This window comes from Coffea eugenioides, chromosome 1 (assembly GCF_003713205.1).
Source record: "Coffea eugenioides isolate CCC68of chromosome 1, Ceug_1.0, whole genome shotgun sequence".
Classification (NCBI taxonomy): domain Eukaryota; kingdom Viridiplantae; phylum Streptophyta; class Magnoliopsida; order Gentianales; family Rubiaceae; genus Coffea; species Coffea eugenioides.
The window spans coordinates 6925995-6950982 of NC_040035.1; the positions used below are offsets into that span (position 1 = coordinate 6925995).

At 34.2% G+C, this 24988-nt stretch overlaps 2 protein-coding genes across 2 annotated transcripts; both read right to left on the minus strand.

Moving 5' to 3' along the window:
- Positions 1–2100: 2100 nt before the first annotated feature.
- On the minus strand, positions 2101–5465 carry LOC113766762 (MDIS1-interacting receptor like kinase 2-like). Its single transcript, XM_027310918.1, has 2 exons — positions 2651–5465; positions 2101–2480 (listed from the first exon to the last, which is right to left on the minus strand). Exons 1-2 carry the CDS (start codon positions 5463–5465, stop codon positions 2101–2103), a joined length of 3195 nt encoding a protein of 1064 aa, XP_027166719.1.
- Positions 5466–15041: 9576 nt separating this feature from the next.
- LOC113766770 lies at positions 15042–16358 on the minus strand. The gene has a single exon (XM_027310927.1). The coding sequence runs from the start codon at positions 16356–16358 to the stop codon at positions 15042–15044; it is 1317 nt and encodes a 438-aa protein (XP_027166728.1).
- Between the last annotated feature and the right edge of the window lie 8630 nt (positions 16359–24988).

Below are 24988 nucleotides of genomic sequence, written 5' to 3' on the forward strand. Positions count from 1 at the left end.
ATTAATTGTTGGTTTTTATTTATTTGTTTTAAAGAGGATCAACAGTGGTTCCTTCTTGCAGAGTCGAATTTATAATCTGTGTTACAAGTGATTAGTGGTTCCTTACTTCCTGTAGAGTTGAATCTATGAACTTTGAGTTACAAGTGAAGGGTCTAAGCAATTAGGGTGCGTTTGGGCTCAGTATTCAATAGTTAAAAATAATTAAAAAGTTCCAAATCTTATGAAATAACTATTCAAAGAGTAATAGGTCAAATCCAATGTGCAATGCAAATCAAGCAACACCGACTTGATTTTATAGATAGTAAACTTTAAAATACTCTTAAAATTCTAAAGATGATGATGGAATGCATATCTCTCGACAAAAGCTTTACATACGGTTTCTACAATTCAATCTAAATACTTTGGGTTGGAGACAAATATCAATGCCAAAGGAACTATATATGCTCCATAAATCTAATTTTAAATATTTTGCAATCAGATCCTCTTCTCCTTAAAATAGAAGCACTTATGAGTAAATCTTATATACACTGAATGTATATACATTATTATCGTTGGATTCATGACGTGTATGCAAAAGTTGAATTTCAAATTCAAATTTTTCATAGTTGTCATTCATTTAATGCTGACAGTGTATACACTGTCAATGTATGAAAGATTAATCCAACACTTAATCTAGCCCAAAAACCTCATCCTTGAGTTGCTCATTCCTAACATCTCTAGGAAATTTCAAGTGCCTATATATGACATTCAATACAATTAACTTTAACTTTCTTCAAGTTTTTACCATAAAAATATTCATAAAAACTTTCTTATGCTTTCAAATAACTAATACGCTAGAATGATGAGTAAGCATTAAGAAATCTAGTTGAAAGCTAGAAGGCTATAGACACACATTGCAGGACTAGTGCACAATCGAATAAATAGTTCATTATGGTCATTGCTATATTTGCTTTTCTGAAACACATAACAGAAGAATTTATTAATTTTCCTTGACCCAATATTAGCCCTCTATGATATTTGTTCCAAGTCAAGAAAAGCAGAAGACAATTTGGTTATACTGATCAAGCATCCAATTTCTTTATAGAAGCATGCTTAGCTATACCATATCTTCAGCATTATTCCTTTCCTGATACACAAAACACTTATAAACTTTTCTACCACAGGCGAGGTAGTCCATATGCTTTCTTTTGCGCTTCACCGCCAGAGCTTTGCTCAAGCTTTTCAAAGTATCATATCCAATATTAGAAGAATTGCAGTTTAAGAATGCATAAACCTTGGTATCAAGTTTTGAATATGAAATTCACTCTAAATAACGTTCTGACTCAGTAGAGGAGTCAGGATCTTTATTCAAGCGGCCGGTGTAATAATTTTATATAAAACTTCCTATGTATAGTTTGTAGACTTTTGGTGCAACTAATTGTTCGCTATAAATTAATTAATAGACATACACCAACTCAATATTAGAAAAATAAAATAAAATATAGTCTATGATTTATTATGTCCTGTAGTTATTAGTTCATCTAATGGTATACAATTGCCTGATTGCTAATAAAACTACAAGATGCAGATTCTAATAAGCTAATAATGGAATACATTCAAACTGTCAAATGAATATTAGGTTTGCAAGCAATTCATGTGACTAAACATATAAGAGAAGTTCAAAGTTAAACAAATAAAATTTACAAAATAAAAAAATATTTATAAAAAGAAATAAGAATAGCATCATATAATATGTGTTATTTAAAAGCTCCATTGTAGAATTGGTAGGGCAATTTGAAAATTCAATGCTTTTGGAGGGGCAATTGTAGGCATAAATTAAATGTTATGAAAATTTAGGGAGCGAAAATGAGACAATGCTAAAAAATCAAGACCTTAATTTTATAGGTTATTCCACAATTTTTCAAAAGTCGTGGGTATGATTGCAATCCATGGAGATAACATAACTCCGCCTCTGCGCTGACTAGAAGTTCGCCCTTGTTTTGACTTCTATTTTTTTCCCTTGCAAAGGATCAAGATAAAATTTATCCCAAATTTAGAGTTGCAGACAACAAAATTTGAAAATTTTGGATAGATGAAAGAAACTTGATTACACAGAAAAGCTTAAACATTTGTCATTGGCAGCTCCAGAAGTTGCCCAATTGTAACTATTGGGAATACATTGAATTGAGATGGTATTTCTTTCAACAGTTGGACACACACTTGCTTCATTGTCGGCCTTAATTGAGGATTGGGTTCTATGCATGACAATGCCAGCTTTGCCACCAAGGTCACTTGTTTCGACTCTTGCGTACTTGGAGATGAGAGTCGAGGATCCACAATGTCTTTCAGCAGTATATCACATACAGTTGAAGTAGATGATGATGCCGACAATGTGGACAGTATGAAATCACCTGGATGCTTGCCCATGATCACTTCTAATGCTAATACTCCGAAACTATAAACATCACATTTTTCATTTACTTCCATGGTATAAGCAAGTTCTGCAATTCACAAAGTCAACAATCACTTCATACTATGGTGCAACTAAATCCACTAGAAATATTGATTGCGTAAATTGCTTTGCTCATTTTAGCTTTATGTAACTATGGATTAGTTGAAAAAGACAAGGTAAAGAGACAAGTTAGATTTGTTTGAGCAAAGAAAAGTATACCTGGAGCAGCATATCCATATGTTCCAGCAAATGATGTCCAATGAGATGAATCAGGCATCAAGATTCTTGCAGTGCCAAAATCAGAAATATGGGCTTGATACTCAGAGTCTAACAAAATATTTTTGCTAGAAATATCTCGATGAATAATGGAAGGCGAGCAATTCTGATGCATATAAGATAATGCATTTGCCACATCTTTAACAATATTTACCCTCTTGATCCAGTCAAACATGCCCACTGTTTCGTCATTGCTCATCAATTGCATCAAACTTCCCCCTTCCAAGAATTCATAAACCAAGAAAGTGTGTTGTGCATGTGAACAAAATCCATACAGCTTCACGATGTTGCGATGCCTAATATTTGTTAATGCATGGATCTCATTGGTGAAATCTTTTGGCCTCCTCAAGGCACCACCATCCATTCCATGAAGTTTCTTGACAGCAACCACTTGACCATTTGGCAACTCTGCTCTAAATACACTTCCAAATCCTCCCACTCCAATGCAATACTTGGGGTCAAAATTGTCTATTGCATCAATGATGTTCTCGTAGACCATTTTCCCATCAAAGCTCCAGACAGTGAACATATTTCTAGTAAATTCTTGAGGCTTATTCTCCCCGTTTCTCTTACGTGACCTTGCAAGAATGAAGATGCCTACAACCATGATCAAAAGAAACGTGGTAGATAGTATTGGAGCAACAACTAGAAAGACAACTCTTTTTGTTGTCCTTCTACTTGCCTTCTTTTGAGTTGATTCAGAGCAAGGCCTCAATCTGGCAACACTGCCACATAAACCTTTATTGTTTCTCAGGGAATCAAATGGAGCTTTTTGAAATGCACTAGTGTTGGGAAGAGGGCCTTTCAATTGATTGTAGGATATATCAATCAATATCAAACTGAAGCAATGATCAAAGGTTTTGGGGATGAAACCTGATATCCTATTATGCGAAAGATTCATCGTCTCAATGCTTTTCATCTCACCTAACTCTGGCGGCAATTTTGATTCCAGCATGTTTTGGCTGAGATCCAGAGTTGCAAGTGATGGAAGATTTCCTATTTGAGAAGGAATACTACCGGTGAGTGCATTTTGGGTCAAGTTTAAATCCAGCAATTGTGTGCAATTGCCTATTTGTTCTGGAATTGAGCCACTAAGATTATTGGCTGACAAACTAAGATTTAAAAGTCTAGACATCTGACCAATTTCTGATGGTATATTGCCTGAAAGGTAGTTGCTATCCAGCTTAAGCTCAAGCAACAAAATCAACTTCCCCAAACTTCTAGGGATCTTTCCATGCAAGTGATTTGAAGAGAGATGCAGTTTTTGCAGACAAGATACCTCTCCTAGCCCAGCTGGTATTCTGCCCGAAAGATTATTGTTCGACATCCTCAACTCTGTCAAAGTCAGATAGCCGCTCCAATTCCAAGGCAACTGACCAAAAAATTTGTTATTGTTTAAATTAATATGCTCGACATATGGAGAGACGCTAAATTCTTCAGAAATATTTCCTGATAGTTGGTTGTCAGCTGCACTAATTCTTCTTAAACTAGAACAGTTTTTCAAGCTTCTTGGTATAGCGCCGACAAAGTTATTTTCAGATACTGTGAACCACGTCAATGAGCTACCAATGCAAATATTTTGGGGTAAATGACCAGTAAGATAGTTTTGAGACAGCCATATCGAATTTAAATGTGTAAGATTGTTGAATCCATCGGGCACGGCACCACTTAACTGGTTTTGGAAAAAATCAATATAAGCTAGTAGCTTCAATTTTCCCAGTTCGGGAGGGATAGACCCATAAAAGTTGTTTTGAGAAAGATCCAAGTCATTAAGATTGGTTAAATTTCCTATGGCAGAAGAAATCTGTTCGGAAAGATAATTTTTGAAAAGATACAGCAGAGTCAAGTCACTTAAGTTTCCAATAGACAGAGGAATCGGACCTGTGAGCATGTTGTTAGCTAAAGAGAGTCTAGTAAGTGATCTGAGCTCCCCAATCTCTTTTAGAACGGGACCTGATAGCTGGTTCCAAGAAAGATCCAAATCATTTAGTTTTGTCAAGTTTCCAGTTTCTTTAGGGATAGGCCCAGAAAGATAATTTTGGGAAAGATACAGCAGAGTCAAGCCACTTAAGTTTCCAATAGACAGAGGAATCCGACCTGTGAGCATATTGTCAGCTAAAGAGAGATTTGTCAGAGATTTCAGCTTCCCAATCTCCTCTGGAATCCATTCAGAAAGTTTGTTGCTTCCTAGGTCTAGCTGGGTTAGGCCTGTCAGATTGCCAATAGACGTAGGGATTGATCCACTGAATGAGTTATATGAAAGGTACAAGAACCTAAGATTGGTTAGTTGGCTAATTTCAATAGGAATGGCACCAGACAATTGATTTGACCAGAAGGAAAGATAGGTTAGTCTAGAAAGGTTCCCAATGTTGGATGGTATGGTCCCACGGAGTGCATTTTGGGAAAGATCAATTGTAGTTAGATGGGGTAGAGACGAGAAATTGAGATGATCAAGTGTACCTTTGATGCCAGAACTAGTGATGTTAATCACCGATACTCGTCCAGCTTTGTTGCATCGAACTCCATCCCAGGCACTGCAAGGATTTGCAGAAGATGACCAGGATGACAACTTAGATTGGCTATAATTGTCGAGACTAGCTTTCCAAGTTAAAAGAGCTTTCCCTTCACTTCTGATACTTGATGCTGCATGCATTTGATCAGAAGCAGCATTGACTCCAGAACTGGAGAGTAAGTGAAGGATGGCCAAGCATACAGAAACTAAACTAATTGGACAGATGGAATAATTCAGGATTGACATATCTGCAGGATATATGTCACAATGAAATTCTTAAGAGAGAACTTTTGCTGTAAAGCTGATGGCTATTTTAGCACTTGTGCAGGTATTTATAGAGTTGAAGATCCAAGAAAACAATTCTGATTGGAGGTGACTTAAATCTTCTGTCTCTCGTTAGCATCATAAATCCATGTTCTCACCTTTCATGCAAAAGTCCGTGTTCTCACCTATCATCCAAAAGTCCGCTTTTATAATTTATTTGACATAAATGCAGAACACCTACACGAAAAGTCCATGTTATAAACATGTTTGCATCTACATAAGACAGAGTTTCTTTCCCTGCATATGACGTCTATGTAATAAGTTTTATTTCCTAGGGGGGGTCCTACAACAATCTAGTTCAGTCTTTAACTCTCAACAAATTTTTGAATAAACATCCTGTTGTTTTTTCCTGTCTTTTCTTCATATTCAAATCACATGTTTTAATAATGAAGTTCTAATGCATCTATATTTATGTTTGTCTATATTGCTAATTTTATTTAATAGTTCAAACAATAATGTAAAATATTATTGTTTAATTGAAATACCAAAAAAGAAAAAGAAAAATTATTGTTTAATCACCTTAATTTGGATACACTATATCTTGTTCACATTCTACATAGATATTTAATTGAGTGCTTAGTTATCAATATAAGCCAAAAAATGATAAAACTAATTATCAACTAATGATGGATATAATTAGATGGATTGTGAGTCTATAAAAAATTTGATACCAAATATACAAAAGAGAAGAAACATGCTAAAAATTATTAGTAGGAATAAATGAAATAGAAAAATAAAAAAAGAAGAAAAAAAAAGTTGAAAATAAATTTAGGGTCCAGTTTAACCTTGCACCCCTTAACAAGTGATTTATTCTCCCTCCTCATTCTTAATTTTCAATTTTGGACACTTTGATACACTTTAACACTAAATCTTGAGGATCCATCTCATCAAAGAAAATTCTAAGATTATCAACCGCCCAGAATTTCATACACTTTATCGTTAAAATTTTAAAGCTTTGGGAAAAAAATGCCGTACCAAACTTTATGAGCAGATGACGAGGGTTGCAATAATTTCAGGAGTTCTTTTATTTTTAAATATTTCCACCCAAAAATTTTTTCCGAACTTTTTTTTTTTCTTTTGCTAGTTTTTGTCAACTTATATGCATCCCATCTCAGTATTTTAATTCAGCTCCAATCCCTAGTCTCGTGGTCTGCCAAAAAAAGAAAAAAATGAAAGACTTCGCTGTAAGTACGATGACTTCGAAATTATCAGATGGTTGATTTATTGTTCTAAAAATTATATCCTCCCAAGTATTATAACTCTCAAAGCAACACAATAACTTGTAAAAATCAAAGACAACCAATATGTCTAAAGTATGACAAAATTAACTGATCTGGACGTGCAGTTTCTTCCTGCTGTATATGTTTTTAATTTTGGGCTCGGGCCCTTTGGTTACTTTATGAGCAAACTTTTAAAAAAAAATTTTCCTGTAGTGATGGAATGACTCCTCTTATTTAATCTTCTAACTAGCGGAATAAGGCACCATATGAAGCAACTACCTTTATTGTCATATTCTATAGGAATAATCGTTTTTCTGTTCATTTTCTTATTCTTAGTATGTCTTGAATTTCTTCAAAATTCTCTTGCCAAAGGAATTTTTGACATGTTTGTTTATTCTCTTGCTATCGTAGTCTTAGAGCCCAGGCCAGGCTGCCAGATTGCCAAGCATCAAGTTAGGACAAGGAAGAAGAAAAGTACATATGATCGATCTTTCATGTTATTGGTATATACATAAAATTTGCTTGGAAAAAACTATGTCAAAGACTGCCGACAACAATAACCTATTTGAGGTCAAATTCTCGACATTTTCTGGTCTAAAAAAATGGCAAACTCTCAGTCAAATGCGTATAGCATTCGGAAAAGATATAGTTTTTACTTTTCTCAGCCCCGCAGCAGTGGACGTTTCCCATGGAGTTAACAGCATCCGCCTATTCTTTAACGGGGCAAGATGTTGCCCATGGCATTGAGATAAATAGCAGACGTTGGGCGGCAGGTTGACATCTGCGCAGGTTTTCCACACGGAAAGAAGCTACGGCGGGGAAAAATATTGCCGACTCTAGTTTGGAACATTCAAGAGCTAAAATTAATTTAATTCTATTGTCATTAAATTGCATATGGCACTTCATTTTTTACATGTGTTTTAAATTGTCAAAGAGATTGAGTGGTGCTAACTGACGAGCGTGGGGTATGCATACAATAATAGAGTTCAATCCACAGTTATTTTAAATTTGTAATTTCCTAAATATCCTACATATTACTGCAAGTATACAGATCGTGAACAAACATAAGATATTAAGGGTCGATTGTTCCAGAAAAAGTAGACAACTACCGACACCACTAAAACTTCTCTATTATTTAAACGATTAACAAATTGAAATAAATAAAACTAAGCTAAAATGTGCAACAAAATTAACAAATGAAAGCTTCTTAAATCATGGTATCTCTAACTACTTCTGCAAAGCAAATTTCCGAATCCTTAAGCGCTACTACATTGGCTATGGTGTAATTGTCTTATTCACGTCAAACCTAATCTTGTAAAGAATCAATTATATCTATAACTAATCCATACCTACTCTTATGATTATGAATTTAGTTAAAGGTTCCTTAGTTTCTATGAAATTATTTAGATCAAGCTGCCAAGATCACAAAAGTTTATCTCTACTCTCATAAGTGTACTTCTTGGGTTTAACATTTCTATGAACTAGTGTCAAATTTTAATTTTCATTGCAAATCTAACACCTTAAGATGATCACAATCAATAGTCGGTGAATCATGATTATAAGAACAAAAGTGCTAAATAACTTGTTCAAGATAATAGCATCAAATAACCCAAGAAATATCACAAACAATCCAAAAATAGTTGAACCAAAAACCAGATACGAAACTTAAACAAAAAACAAAGCAAATGAAATAAAGATCCAATATTGTATTATAGTCAAACATTAGAATACAAATACAAGAAATCAAGAGTTAGAGAAAAGACCCCCCTGTCACATGAGCCTCCAATTAAGCTCTCCCTCCTTCGTCTTCAATCTACATCCAAGTTAACTAAACACAAAGATTGGACGAACTAACTAACTACTCTTACACTAATCTAATCTATCTAAACTAAAATCTAGGAGTTTTTAACTTTAGATCTACATTTTGATGGTGGTTCTTTCTTGTTTTTCATCTGCAATTTTCGTCCATGGAAGTCCCTTTTATAGGGAAGAAGAAAGAAAAGCAATAATTGAGCAAGTTGCACAAGTCGTCAACTTTCAGCCGATATGAAACCGGCCCAAAACTCCAGCTACATGAATCGATTTTCAGAGCCGGTTATGAGGCAATAGGTTTGCTTCTGAGAAATTTTTTATTGAAACCGGTTGAATAACCCTTTGAGCTTGATAGGGTTCCAAGGCCGGTTATAGCTCCCCTGTTTTCTGCCTTGAAAAGGTAGGTTGCGCACATTGCATTTCCTTGCTTGTATACTTCATGATCATTTTTAATGTACCTTAAATATCATCAAAATTCATCCAAACATCTACTCATTTCACTCCAATAAATGATTGAATCAGTGAAACCTACAAAGCATGAAAATTTAATCATTTAAGTACATAGAAATGCAATGTTTTTTCTTTTAACCACAAAATGCAAAACTTAACTAAATAACCTTTTTATTTAACCCCTAAGACAACTAAAACACCCCAAAACACACATACACAACCACATAAAAACATGCAAAACAAGCACTTATCACTAACAATAAATGGAATGCTAATATCATCACAAATAAATTATTTGGAACTTGTTAAAAAAAAAATCTATGATGCTAAAACTTTTAAGACCTTCAAGGTTGTCCACCTAAAAATACGAAATCCACTTACCAGGCCATTGCTATAGGAAAAAATTTAATAGCATCCTCTTGATTTTACTATAGAAGAATTCTAAAAATCAGAATCAGTTTAAATCTAAAAGGTAGTAAAACTTTCAATGCTTTTATGTGGCCAGACAGTTGGCCTTTTACAAGATCTAAGAACATTGGAGAACTGGGCAATTAGACAAATTATTTTTAAAAGATTGTCTTCTCCAATTTTTTTTGAAAGATTAGCCCACAACCACTAAAGTGGATGTTCTGTGCCGTGAAATACAAGAGGACCTGATTTCATAGCATTTTTCTGTGTAATTGAAACTTATAAGACAATATAAGACCTTTAGGTAAAGCATGACGAACAAATAGATATTGGTTACTCTAAAAGGGAGTGAGCCAAAAAAAAAGAAGAAGAAAGGTATTGTGCACTGATAATTCATGACGATATAACTACGAAGGCAACCTTCAGAATAAAACTATGCACCAATATTCTAATAATTCATTTCCTAAAACTACAACAACTACAAGAAATAGTTGGTTATTGAATAGTAATAAGTAAAAAGTTTTAGCTGCTACAAATATGGTATTGATATTAATAAGTGCTTATTTTGTTTATTTTTAGTGTGTTTTATTTCTTAGTTTTAGTGTGTTTTTAGGATTTTTAAGCATGAAAAATAGCTCCTTTAAGCAATTATTTCTTCAAGTTATATTTGATGATCGAAACTTGCATTTGGATGGTTTAATGTACAATTCTTGTTATTTTTACAGGTTTTGATATTTCATGATCACTTTGAATTCGATAAAATACAATCAAATTATTAAACGCAATTCAAATATGGTTTGGAGATTACAAAATGAACAAGTTCAGTTTTCTGAATAGAATACACAACCTAATACGAGAAGCTACCCCATGTTTTACCCCTCATTTTGGCTAAAACAGAAAAAGATAAAGAAAACGTACCCCGATGTATTCTCCTCTGCATATTCTGGTGGCAGCTATGTAAATTGCACATCTTTTCCACGACTTTTATAGCTCATTTTCAACTGGAATTTTGGCTGTGTCTGCTCAAAAAGGTCTAGCAAAGTGTGAAGAACCTTTATGTCATTTCAATAAAGACTTTTTCTAACTTCTATATGTATATGCATTGTATTGCAAGATCAAAATACAGAAGTGGGGAGCTTTTAGTTAAGCAAGGTAGAAGAAAACAGCAAAAAGTGAGGTTTTTCTTGTAGTAGAAACTATTTTTGACTTTGGATTTGGAGAACAAAAGTTGCTCAAGGATGTTGAGCAGGTTGTTTCATCACTTTGGATAAGATTTCTTCAACTTTTACTCTTTACATCCTTGTGCCTCTTCATAATTAGTTTAATGAGTTTAATGTGCTTATTCATGTTAGACTTCATGTCTAGATAAACTATTGGATTCTAAGGTGAAGATGAACTTGTAGATTTGATAAGTGAATATTTAACGTACATTTTGTACAAATTTGGCATGAACTTTTGATATATTTTGAGAAGATTAAAGCCATATTTGAACTCTTTTGGTGATAATTGCTTAAATATTGTTTAAGTGTTCAAAACTTGATAAATGAATGGATTAATGTGTTAATTTTGTGAAATTGTGAAGGTTATTGATGTATGAAATTCATGCACGAGCCGAAAGAAATGTAAGGATCATCCAGAGGACAAAGTACACAAGACATTGGGAGCAAAAATGTAGAAAAATGAAAGAAGTGAAAAACTGGAAAAATTGGTCAACACGGATCCGAGCTCGGATCCGTGTGTACAAGAGGGATCCGAGCCCTCGTCTGTACTTCTGAAGGAGTGTATCCGAGGTCAGAATGATCCGACCTCGGATCCAGCATGGGAAGTCCTCGGATCCTGAAGATCCGAGCTCGGATCCATTTTCACCCCTCGGATTCGAGGTTCGGATCTGTCTCTCTCCTCAGCAAGTGGCATAGCCGTTTTTCTTTACCTTTCTCACAACTTTTCCAGCTATTTTGAGGGATAGAAATCTGTGGCACATGCTTCTGCAACAAAAGAGAAGACCAAATGAGTGTAGACAAAAGGAAACATCATATCTTTGACTTCTTTTTACAAAATCTGAGTGGAGGAAATTATGAAGGGAGAAGAGTAGACTTTCTACCACTTTTTATGCAGAAACACAGGGGAGAGGTGAGGACATTACCATACGTAGCTAGTTTTCCTTCTTGTAACATCTTTTCTCTCTAGCTAGGAGTTCTTGGAGAAGCATTTTGGAGTTTTCACTTGTAATCATATTGTACAAGAGCATAGCAGGAATTGGAGAGCTTCACCTTCAATTGGCTAAGCTTTCTTTTATCTTTCTTATACTTGTACTTTATGATGTTTTGCACTAATAAACTTGTGAGTTTGATTGTTAAATCATTCATGAGTAGCTAATTTTCTTTATCTAGGGAATAGATGAAACTTATGGCTAAATAATATGAATTGAATGTAATTTACACTTGTTATATCTTGTATTAACTTGTCTACTTTTGTAACTGTGATTACTTATTATTGATTGATCACCAATAGCTTGTTTATAGTTGTCATTGTTCAATGAGAATTGGTAATAACAATGGAAACATATGAGTAGAGCTTGAGTTGTATGTTCATGAAAATAGAGATATACTTAGGTGGATTATTTAGCATTTCATGAAATAAAACAGAGTAGTAGTAGTATTTTACCATGAAAATAGGGAAAACTATATTGCTCTAGGCCATTTCTGTGGCGACCCCACTTCCCCCTAAGGCGAACCAAAGGGTTGGCGGGCCGTCTGCCCAGCTCTCGCCAGGACTCACGCAAGCATACTAACCCAAATCCATTCGAATAATAACCTAATCTATTACAAAACAAATTTTCTCGAATAAGATCTTCCTCAAATCCACATTAACCTCAGAGATAACAGTGGTTTAAATAGCCAATCGAGGTTCTTAACCGTCCCACGTGCTACGTACCAAAGTATAAAGTCGTACCAAACCGGGTAGATAAATACATAAATCCATAATACAAACTTACAAGCCAAGCAATCGAATTAGGGTTTACACATTTTCCAGTTTCAAGTGGCAATCCAAAAGAAAAGTACAGTATTCCCAAATAACTCACTACAGCCCACAAAAATAAGTCATAGTATTCAAATACAATCCAAAATATAAAAAAAAAACATAAGTAAATATCCAGCTTTCAGTTTCCAGAACCTGTTAAGGAAAACAATAAACGTGGGGTGAGCTAAAACTCAGTGGTGCCCCAAAACATGCAATCACATAAATCAAACAATGGATAATGACTTAACAAATTTAAACAGATAGGAAAGCGTATAACAGCACAAGGTAGGATACATGGGCTCTCAGGAGCCATTTTCCTCGCTTCACCCTTTATCGTAGTTGACCCTCCGTCAACTCTCACTACTTATAATCCATGTAGAGTTTCTCATTTTGTCACCTAACCCGTCACCGTTCATTCCCCTGTCCCGGGCCCGCTCACCGACTAAGGACGTAGTATACTCGAGATATACCCGTCATGGTAGTTGGATACAGAAGCCGAGGGATTCACCCAACGACGCAACTACATTTAGATTTATGGTAGTTGGATACGGAAGCCGAGGGATTCACCCAACGACGCAACTACATTTAGATTTATGGTAGTTGGATACGGAAGTCGAGGGATTCACCCAACGACGCAACTACATTTAGAGATTCAGGAGAAAAAAAATGTTTTGCACAGGTCACCACTCGAACGGCTAGTGCGATAAAGTACACACAGCTCACTTCGATGGATCAGAACCCAATTTTTCAAATTATCACATATCAAGTCAAGAAGGTACTTTAAGCAGGTAAGCATAGAACAGGCAGGGACACTCACCAAGAGTGGAGTTCAGATATCAAGTTGGAATCAAATTCCGCGTCCTCGCAATACCCTAGAAAACCAGGTTTTAAAACTATAAGGGTTGTTATACGGGTTCTTGGTTTATAAATACAAGGTTATCTGGTACATAACTAGTTTATCTACTCCAAATAAATCAACAATTTCCCTAGAGTTAAACTGATGAAAGTGATGAAATACTTCGTAGGATTTCTTTCTTTCTAGAGGTGCAAACCAGAACCAATTTGCTTTGAATAAGATTTCTTGCCAAATAAGTTTTCTGCGCCGTTTATTTAAAATTATTAAAATCAAGTTTGACCTTTAAAGTACAAATATAACACTTTCAATTTCTATTCAAGTTCCAGGTTTATAACTATAAAGGTTTATTGAGTATATAACTAGTTTATCGATTCGAAGTAAATTCAAAGATTTACTTAGGTTGAAACTTGGCAAAAGTAGTAAAAATGTTTCTTGTAGTTTTCCCTATAAAAGGTAATTAGTACTCCCTCCGTCCCATTGTTAATGTCATATTTCCACTTTTTACTTGTCCCAAAATTTGAGTCACTTTAAAAAAGTCAAACTACTTTTAAAATTACTTTCCAATTATACCCTTCTATTGAAAAGTCAAAATTGCACTAAACAATTATGATGGGCCCTACCATAACACATTTAGCTCCTTGCGTTTCTTTTTATTTCCGTTACTTTTCTTGGACTTCAAATCTTTGTTATTTCTTTTTTCTTCTTTTTCCTTGCTTTTTTTTTTGTGTTTTTCATTTCCATTTCTTTTCTTTCACTTCAAATCTTTGTTTTTTTTTTTCCTTTTTTCTTTTTTTTCCTTGTTTTTCATTTTTTTCTTTTCTTTACTCTTTTCAAGCTACACAAGTGTTTGCAGATGCAATGAAAGTTTCGTTTCTTGTCTTTCTATCTTTTTTTTTTAACAAAAGAACAAATTTCTTACAATAATACAAATCAAGTTTTTTTTTGGATAAACAAATAAAGAATGCTAGATGCATTCCTTACCCTTTTGTTTATCACTATTTAATTTTTTTAATGTAAAGGTGAAAAAAGAAAAGGTAAAATTTGTCCTATAACTTGTGTTCTTGCTCTTAAATTTGCCTCTAGTATCAAACTAACAAATAAATAGAGTGAAAAAAATATCAAAGAAAAAATAAAATGATCAACTAGTGCGTATTACGTTGAAATCCTAAACATCCAAGCAAGGCATTAATTTGAAAGCACCAAAACTAAAATAACATTTACTGCTCATTGCTTCCAAGAGTTCATGGTTGTCTATACAAATCAACAAAATACAAAATCTATGCCCCTAAAATAGATTCGAGTGACAACCAAATCTTATAAGCAACCCTCAAAAATAACTTAGGACCAAAAGTCAAGCCCCCTGTTTTGCACAAAAGCATTAGTAGCAAAGTCTAGCAAAAGCCAAGTCGTACAAAAGCATTAGTACCAAAAGTCTAGCAAAAGTCAAGTCCCCTGTTTTGTACAAAAGCATTAGTAGCAAAAGTCTAGCAAAAGTCAAGTCTCCTGTTTTGTACAAAAGCATTAATAGCAAAAGTCAAGTCCCTTGTTCTGCACAAAAAGCGTTAGCATAATCCAAGTCCAGAAACTTGATCCATGACTTGATATACCTTCAGAACAAAATAGAGAAAAAGAAATCAATCATAAGTTAGATAGCATTATCACTACCTTTATCATAATTTAGAAGTTAGCAAAGTTTAAATAATATGGAAATTCTAACCAATACCAGTACATTCATGCTTGCAGATAATGGATGATTTTGTCAATAAGCTCCTTATCACATCCAATTTGCAAAGGAAGATTTCCATCTCTTATCAACCGTTGCTTCCCAATATGTGGAACTTTGTAATTATTCCCTCCACAATTCTTCATCACCTCAAGCATACATAGTTGTAAGGTTAAGAACACATTGTTGAGACTTTCAGATGATAATTCATCGAAAGACTTTTCAACAGCAGAAATTAGTTCGTCAATAGAGTTAGGTGCTTCTTGATGCTGGAGTGATTGAATGGCTCTAAAATACCCAAGATCAAGAACATTCATATCAGGGCTATTAGGTGGTTGAAATGATAAACGAATATCAAAACCTTCTCTTGTGGCAGCTTCTATGAACTCAACATCCATTGGATCAATATGTGGTTTTGCATTATCTTGTTGGATGAAGATAGGGCTGATTACATCACTTTGTGGCCATTTAGCACGAATTGCAGGCAAAACATTATCAATTAAGCACCTTCTATACACTTCCTTGGTCACTGATAGGATAGGCTTTGTTTCTAGAGTACCAGCAACACGATTTTTGCTATTCCTTTTAGCTGGTTCTTTGAAGGCAAAAGGAAATATTCCAATTTTCCCATCAAAGTGCTTGTTTCTAGAACAATCAAAGCGAGGTCGAGCAACTGCAGCTAGAAACATAACCTTAACAATAAACTTTTTACTCCTACAAGTCCTCATAGGGTGTTCTTCTTCAGGATGTAGGTAGTATTTCTCAGACTCCTTAGTCATGTAGAACCACTTTTCATCGATATGAACCATATTGAACATGTTTTCGAAAATAGGTGCATCATTAAGACTCTCTTGTTGAAGCATTGACAAACAAAATTTGAGTCTTACCAATTTATTGTCATCAGTAAGGTGAGGCTTTAATGCATTTGAATGTGCTTTGATAACACCTTCTTTTATTCGTCGATGAAGAGTGGACTTGGCAACTTTCATTTTGGTTGATAGAGAACGAATATTTGTTCGACACCGTAGAGGTATTTCCATGATAGTGCTGAAGTCTATCTCTACCCTTTTGCGTCCTACCCTCTTAGGAAACCTGCGAGAGATGTCAACCGAGCCTCCATTAATGATTGAAGACTTTGCTCTTTCCCAAATTCTTTGTACTGTCCTCGTGCTAATTTTGAACTGTGTTGCAATAACTTTGGTTAATCCTCTTTCTAGTTGTCCACCATAACTATATTGCAATAATGCTTCAAATATGGCTTGCCTTTGCTGATTTGTCAACTTTTTCCTAGAGATTTCATAATTTTGAAAACTATGATTATCCATGTTCACTGGGGAATATTATCAAACAGAATTTGTGCAATAGACGAATCTCTCTATAATCTCATTATATAGAGAATAAAGGCATCAGAATTATCAGCTTCCAAAATCTATTTATAAGAAACGTGAGAAACAAAAAGCTTAAAAAAATGCATCTACAAATTTTCAATGAACCGCCAAATTTCAAGAAAAAAAGGGAAAAACAACAAATGGCGCCAAATAAAAGATTAGCTAAATTATGTTAAGTTTCAAGATTATCTACTTCAAATTGATCAAAAGATCATAAAACAAAATGAAAATAAAAAAAAAAAAGCACCAACAAAGTGATAAACGGAATTGTAGAAAACTTACCTTTTTCCATTGTCAATCTTCTGTAACGGATCTTGTTGATTTTATGAAACCCAAGTATACAGAGGAATAGCTAGAGTTGGAAACGGATGTTTGCTTTACTTTAACTTGTCTTTGCCTTTTAGTCAAATGTCTTAATGGCCAGTGGTCCCCAACACCCAATAGCTTGTTATTTTACTCCACGGACAACAAAGGGCACGATTGGAATAATCAGATAAATGTGTCCCATTATGCTACTGTACATAAAAAGTGTGTTTCCCAATAAGCGACCCAAATTTTGGGACGGAGGGAGTATTATTTTCTTGAGATAAATCTACAAACCACTTAATATCAAAACTAGAAAGATACTTCGAAAGATTTCTTTTAAGCTATGGTTCTTGTAAAAATTGTCACTAAAAACTATTTTATCTAAAATAAAGTTTCTTGCTGAGCAAGTTTCTACATTTTTAATTAAAGCTATTAAAACTCTTATCTTGGAACTTTTCCTACCGACAACTATCCAAGGCAAATCTTCAAGAAAGAAAAGGAATTAAAATAAGACTTGGGGTTTTCAAAAGCTAGAGAAATTATTTTCTATAACTATTAAGGCTAGTTTAAGCTAAAGGAAAATTTATCGAGTTGGAAAGTTTTAGGCAAAACACTAGATATTGAGTTTTATAATCTAATACTAGCTGGAAAAATATTTTTGATTAATTTGATCACAGTTACTCGAGTTCGCAAGGTCGAAACGACTTTCACAGTTTTGATTCCATTTCGCAATCATATTATGGATCAAATATGGCAAAATCACATAGCAAATCACTAGGGCTTCGTCAATCATTAGCCCTAGATTTCAACAATTGCATTTCTGATAAAAAATAAATTGAACGACCAAGGCTTCATCAATCATTAGCACTTGGTTTCAGCAAGCTCATCATAAACAAATAAAAATAAAGGTAAGGCCTCCTAGAAATTCCAGCAATTAAATTTCATCACGCAGTAATACTTATAAAGTCATTCAAATGGCCAAGGGCTTCATCAATCATTAGCCCTTGACAACATCAATTACTTCCAACCACAATTCAATCAAGAATTTAAACCACAGGTAAGCTAAAATCTCAATCCAAATCCAAATTTAAAGATTGAGACTAGGGAACTTTTCATTTCTTTCCTTTTTAAGCTACACCAAATTCTAGTTTGCTTGTTGTTTAAATTTGCTCCAATTTACCAGCTTCTCCAGTCCCAGAATTACTAAAATGATCAGGAATAAACAGGGTCAAAGTGTTATTAGTCGTTTTACACAAAATTTATAACCAATTATCTTGGAATTTTTAATATAACACAAGAACTTAACCTCCTAATTCTCTCAACCAGCACACTTGTTTCTAGCAACATTACCACAGAATTTCTCATCAAGGTTCCCCTGTTTCTTGCTTAAAACAATAAACACTCAGTTTATACTCTGTCCAACCTAACTAAAGCAATTAACATACAATTTCAGCGGCAACTTCACCAAGTAACCACAGCTAATTCTGTCATCAGCTACAAGTAAGTTCAACAATTCGGTAGTTCAAGCATGAAACTGTTTCCTAACTTTTCTTCATTTTCCTCACTCCAAACTTAACATGCAGAGAGCAACTAACATACCACAAAGTATTTTGAGCTGGAATATAAAGTTTTCAGCCAAGAAATCAAAGAGAAAGCTGGATAAAATTCTGTTTCCCAACATATCAAGAGTTTCACGTCTATATAGCTTACAAGACTTAAGACACACGTATTTCAGGCATTTCTAAACATCATTTCCACAGAAAATTTCCAGAAACAAGCTGCAATTCCCGCTTCACTCCCTCGGCACAATCAGAAATTTTTCCAGCACTTAGTTAGTCACAAATCCGAATTTTCTTCTGCTAAACCTTGTATTAAGTACTCAAAACCAACATGCATGACTATTTAATGGAATTACTATCAGCTCTGGTTTAAATCAAGTTCGGACAGCAACTACTATCATCCACAATTCCAGAATTTTGTTCAACCATTCTCGGATGCTCTTGCATGCAGCAAATTCTTTTGTTACATCCTTATTTCTTGCTTAGCCGACTGATTATCCTCATGCAAGACTTAATCATCTGATTTTTACTTAGCTAATTACATTTATGAGCTCAGATTGTTACAAATAAGCAGATTAAGGACTGCATTTTCTGAACAGGCTCTCGGCAAAACCATCTCCGTTAAAATCAGATTTCTTATCCTTTGATTTCATCATCCAAGTGCTTATCCATCACATGCAAGCTCTTAAACAATCTCATTTATCTCTAATTAGCTAGTCTAGGACCAGAGTTTACCTCTGCTTAAGGCTTAGCTCACACGACAATCAGCTGCAAAATTTTCTTCCTCTCGGCTATCCAGAAATTGCAGCCCGCAAATCTTCCTCCCCCTTGCTCAAACTTGCGGCTGGATTGGATGAAGTTTGGCTCTCAGATCTCTCCATCAACTCACGGACAGAATGAAGAATGAGATGGCAGCTCTCGGATAGAAGACAGAATGAATCGCAAGTCCCTCTCTTCCCTCTCTAGCTTACGGACAGAAAAGAAAATGTGGCAGCTCGCAGTTTTCTTTCCTTGCTCTTATATGCAGAATGCCGCTCTCTCCTTCCCCTCGGTCGATGATTACAAGGTGAGGAAATGTTGTTGTGGTTTGGGGCTGAGGTAAAAATGGAGAGGAAATGGAGATGAATGGAAGATAAGGTTCCGCGGTTTGTGATATGAGATGATGAGGAAGTATTGTGGTGCCGTGGTTTAAGATATGAAATGGGGTAATGGTATAAGGGCCGCGGTTTTAGGAGTATAGGTTTCGTGTATTAGAATCGGTTGCGTATAGAATTGGTGATAGTTGCGGTCAGAGGTTTTGTTTGGTTTGCATGGAAAGGTAAGGGCATTTTCGTCTTTTCACTTTGCTCCCTAACCTCAACGTAATTTCTCAATTCTAACTTAATTCTAAAAATTATCCCCAAGTGTGATTTGAACGCCTAATTATACACTAGTATACTTAAACCATTTTTATCGAATATTTATCAATTACAATTTAATATTAAGGTTCCTAGTAATTCCTAACATTATTTAGCGATTAAATTAGTTATCAGAATTTTCAATTATTATTCTCAAGAAATAGAGTTAGTCTAACTCGAAATTTATCGATTTAGTAATATAAAGTCAAATGAAATAATAATTTAATACAAGTGTGTCAGTTTGCACATAAAAATTATTTTTACGCACTTATTGTGAAAACAAAGAAAGATAAGGATATATTTATCGAATTTTCACGCATTAAGTATGTTTAGTATATTAGAATCATATTTATCTAAAATTCATTGGTCTTCATCTTAACGCGGAAATTCCTATTAACATTTAACATTATTAACGATTAAAACTAGTTATCGGAAATCAAAGAATTTATTTTAAAGTAATAGAATTAATCTAACTCAAGAAATATTAATTTAGTATAGCAAAACCGAATAATTTAATATTGGCACAATTATATTATTTATTACATAGAAATTATCTTTACACTTTTATTTCAAAAACAATTAGTTACAATACTAGAATTCAAAGAAATTAATTATTAGATCAATGAAATAGTTTACCATTGAATATGAAGTTAATGTAACAAAACTAAGAAGTTTAGTAGTTTAGCACAATTCTTTTGTTTTGCACATAACGTTTATTTCTACGTACTTATTTAAAAACCATGGGACTTAGTGCTAAAATTTATTAAAGAATTAAAATGCAAATAAAATATGCACTGATATTTATATGTCTATTTCCAGGGTTCTCACAATTTCATCATGAAAATTAGACTTGGTAATTTTGGAAATGAATCTCTGGTTAAACAAGAATAATAACAAGAGGTAAATCCATTCATTTGTGTTGTTTATGCCATAAGTGGAATCTACATCCCTAGATTCTTCATTTAGTGAAATTTCTCCCTTTGCATTTAGCATTTGTTAAAATAGAATTGCAGATCAGATTTGTAGACATTTGCATTACATTTCTTTGCTCAAATTCATTCAATAGTCTAAATAATAGAGAAAATAAGGACCTAGTAATTGGTTAATTTGCTCCTCGTGGGATCGACCCGATACATACCTTGTATTACAGTTTCGACCTGTATACTTGCAGTCCAACGGGTGTAAAAATCGGATTTAAACTTACATCGATATAAAAATCCCGTCAAGATTCATGATATATGTTGACTTGAGTTGATTTTGGCTATTTTGTGAACTTGTTAGTTCATATATTTGCACCTCATATTTGTAGTTGTTTGATCACCAATTACAAATTATTCAAGCATGTGTTTGTACATAGAAGTTGCTTTCCCTGTGTAGTTCAAGATATATAACTCCCAAATTATATGTTCACGTTAGTAGGAGATGGATTTGGATGGAATCAACTTATAATTTCATTGAGTATCATGAACTTGTACTAAATTAATCCATCATGCTAATAGGTGAAGGTTTAGCATAAGTATATTTGTTTATTAGCGAAAGTAATCTACAAATGATTTTGGAAGTTATCTCCTTAACAAGTCACAAGTTTAACAGCCTAAAATCAACTAAGTTAATCACTTATCTTGAGCTGCAAGGGATTCATAACTCTAGAAATTTTTTTTATTTGTTCAAATCTTGCTAGTTTGCTACTTTAATTAGCTTAATTGGTAGTATCATTTTTACTTATATTTGTTATTATTTAGATAATAAACCAAGTTTAAAAAGTCATAGTAATTATCCAATTCCTTGTGGGATCGACCCTAATTATCCCTACATTTGTCTTGACCCATATACTTGCAAAAAAGTGAGGTAATTGGGATTAATTAATTGAATAGTTAAAAATTTAATTTGAAAGCCTAAACCACATCAAGTTTTTGACGTCGTTACCAGGGAATCGGCTAATATTAAGGCGAGAACAAGTTTTATTAGTTTAAACTTGTTTTAGTTTTAATTTTTGTAATTTTCTTTGTATATACAGTGCCAACTTTCTAGTTGATGTGTATTGACAGGGTGTCGAAACCTGTACAATAATAAAAATAAATCTAATTGCCAGTTAAAATAGCCAAAACTCGATTCCAAGTACTGGAGCAGGGACTTTAGGTGTGCAATGGGTTACTTGATTCACCATGTTTTCGAAGAGTTTACTTGATCCGATATACCCGAATGGGATGATTTTTTCACAAATAATTATGAATTTGTAGACAGGGCAAGTAGGGTCGTATCCTCAGGGATTAGGGATATTTGTCTCTTAAGAAATCCAAAGTAACACAGGGGATGTTTTTGTATAAATGATAACAATCAAAGAAATTCAAATAAAAAAATTAAATAAATAACTAACTAGAAATTAAATGACAATTCACTAAAATTAGAGTAACAATAATTAAAGGTCTAGCCAAGAAAAATAATTTCAGCAATGGTTCACCTAATTGATCATCGATGCACGAGCAATTCCAATTATTTACTGATAAATAGGTTATAATTGTCAAACAAGCGATGACAGTCAACCCCTCCTTACTGTGTCGGTGATTAAGGTACGCCCGTTAATCACTGCTTTAATTGAGAAATAATTTTAGGTACCCCCGTAAGATTTAATTTCCTAATTGCCTTACGTATTAGAGGAGCCCTATTCTAACCAAATAATGCAGTACCAGGGTTATTTTAGATTAGCCTGCGTATTTCCCTGACACAAACCTAATCATGCTAGTTGTCACTATTTTGAGATAATTAAACAATTACGAATTTAATACCCCAATTGACAATAGATTATTAAATCAACTCATTATCCGGATCCAAGACAATCAACTAATTAAATAACCATAAGCACTGCAATCAAGGAATATACAAATACCAATAAATAAATGAAAAAAGATAAAATTAAATCGATTTCACAATTTTTAGGCGAATCAAAACATCCGTTGTTCCTTGACTAGATAAAGGGGTTTAGCTTATTGTTGATGATAAAAACCCACACAAAACTGAAGCAATAATCGTGGCCATGGTGTCCGCAATTCGGCGAATTCAATTCGTTCTCGCTAACGAAAGAAAACGAAGCTACAGGGAAGAAGTCAATGCTGCCCTTTTTGTTCTCCACATACAAAAAGAAGGAATAACTTACTAAAAGATGAAAAGAAAAGTCAAAAGCTAACCTAAGAAAATTGACTCCCAATTGTCTGCTATCTCCATTCCTTATTTCCTATCTAAATTGCTATCATCTGCTTTGTAGCTACTCCCAGGAAGGAAAAGGGGGAGAGTTCGTCCTTCTTGGTCTCTCCTCTGTTCGGTAGTTGCCAAAAGGGTAAAAGTTCCCCTTTTCCAAAAGTGCCCCTAGAGTACCATATTCGCCCCTGGACTAAGGACAGCTACATGAAATCATTTCCTAAAGTTTGCTATATTGGCACTTGTTATGATATTTTCAATCTACTTCCTGAAATAAATGCAAATTATCAAAAGTAAGTAGAATTTAATAATTAATTCACATCAGGTCAGGTAATAGGGAAAATTAATAATAAAATAAATGATAAAATCGCAACCTATCATGTATATATATATATTAGTTGTATTTTTACTAACTCTCCTGTTTTGGTATTGTGTAATGTATGCACCGATCGCTCCAAGTCATAGTAAATTAGATCCTAAGATTGAGAGAATCCCAAGGAAGGTGAGATATCTTGCACAACAATAGCAAGAAGCAACCAACGGAGGAAAGTGTAGGAGAAATATCAATTGAGCTACCCTCTTTAGCACAAAGGCAGAGGAATGTGAAAATAGGAATCAACAACCCTTGAGGGACTTTATATTGCCGAATACAAGAGCACAAACAAGTATTGCACAGCTGGCAATTAAAGCAAATAACTTTGAAATTAAGCCTCCGTTGACTCAAATGATCCAACAAGATCAATTTGGAGGTAATTCAATAAAGGATCCAAATACTCTCCTAGCCAATTTCTCAGAGATATGTAATACAATCAAGCTAAATGGAGCAAATGATGATGGTCTAAGGTTTAGATTGTTCCCTTTTTCTTTGAGAGACAAAGCTAAGGTATGGTTGAATTTACAACCACCAAACACTTTCACCACTTGAACCAAATTGTCCAAAACTTATTTGAATAAATATTTCCCACTTGATAAACTACTAAATTATGCATAGATATAACACATTTTCCTCAATAGGAATGTGAATCATTGTATGAGACTTGGGAGAGATATAAGGAGTTGCAATGGAGATGTCCATGTCGTGGACTTCCTGATTGGTTAATAGTACAAACATTTTATAATAGTTTAACTTATCCTATCAAAACTTATATTGATGTAGCTGTAGGTGGAGCTCTCATTAAAAAATCAATGGAAGAATCTCAACAATTGATAGAAGAGATAGCTACCAATAATTATCAATAGGCCACTGAGAGCGGTAACACAAGAAAACATGCAGGTATGTATGAATTGGATGCTTCTAACATACTAAACGCATTGGTAATGACAATGAGTAAATAGACGCATTATCTAGTGGACTATCATTTCATTACAAAGACTGATCATCAATCCTTGAAATTCCTTTTGGAGCAAAGGTTAACAACTACTCTACAGCACAAATGGGTGACTAAGTTACTTGGGATAGATTATGAAATTCAGTATAAATTGGGTATAGAAAACAAGGTTGCAGATGCTCTAGCCAAGACCAACACTGAGTTAGGGGGAACAGCAATAGCATTGACCACCTTTCAACCAAGTTGGATAAATAAACTACAATAGAGTTATGTGGGAGATAGCCACTGCCAACAGTTAATGACTCAGATGGCACTTAGAAATTCTCTATAGGGACCATTTACACTTACAGAGGGAATATTGAAATACAAAAACAAGTTGTTTGTAGGGCAGACTAGAGACATCAGAAACCAAGTCATTAAGGCTCTACACAATTCACTAGTGGGAAGACATTCTGGACAAAGAGCAACATTGCAGAGAGTTAAGACATTATTCTATTGGCCAGACATGAAACAGAATGTTATACAGTTTGTACATCCATGTGATATCTATCAAACAAATAAAGCAGAACGTGTACCTTATCTTGGACTACTCCAACCATTTCTAATACCTCCATAGGCTGGGAGTCATGTCAGCATGGACTTCATTGAGCAACGTCCTATGTCTAAGGTTTTTGCTACCATCCTAATAGTAGCCGATCGTTTGACTAAATTCACACATTTTCTGCTATTGTGTTATCCATTTATAGGTCCTCAAGTGGCTGACATATTCTTGAACCAGATTT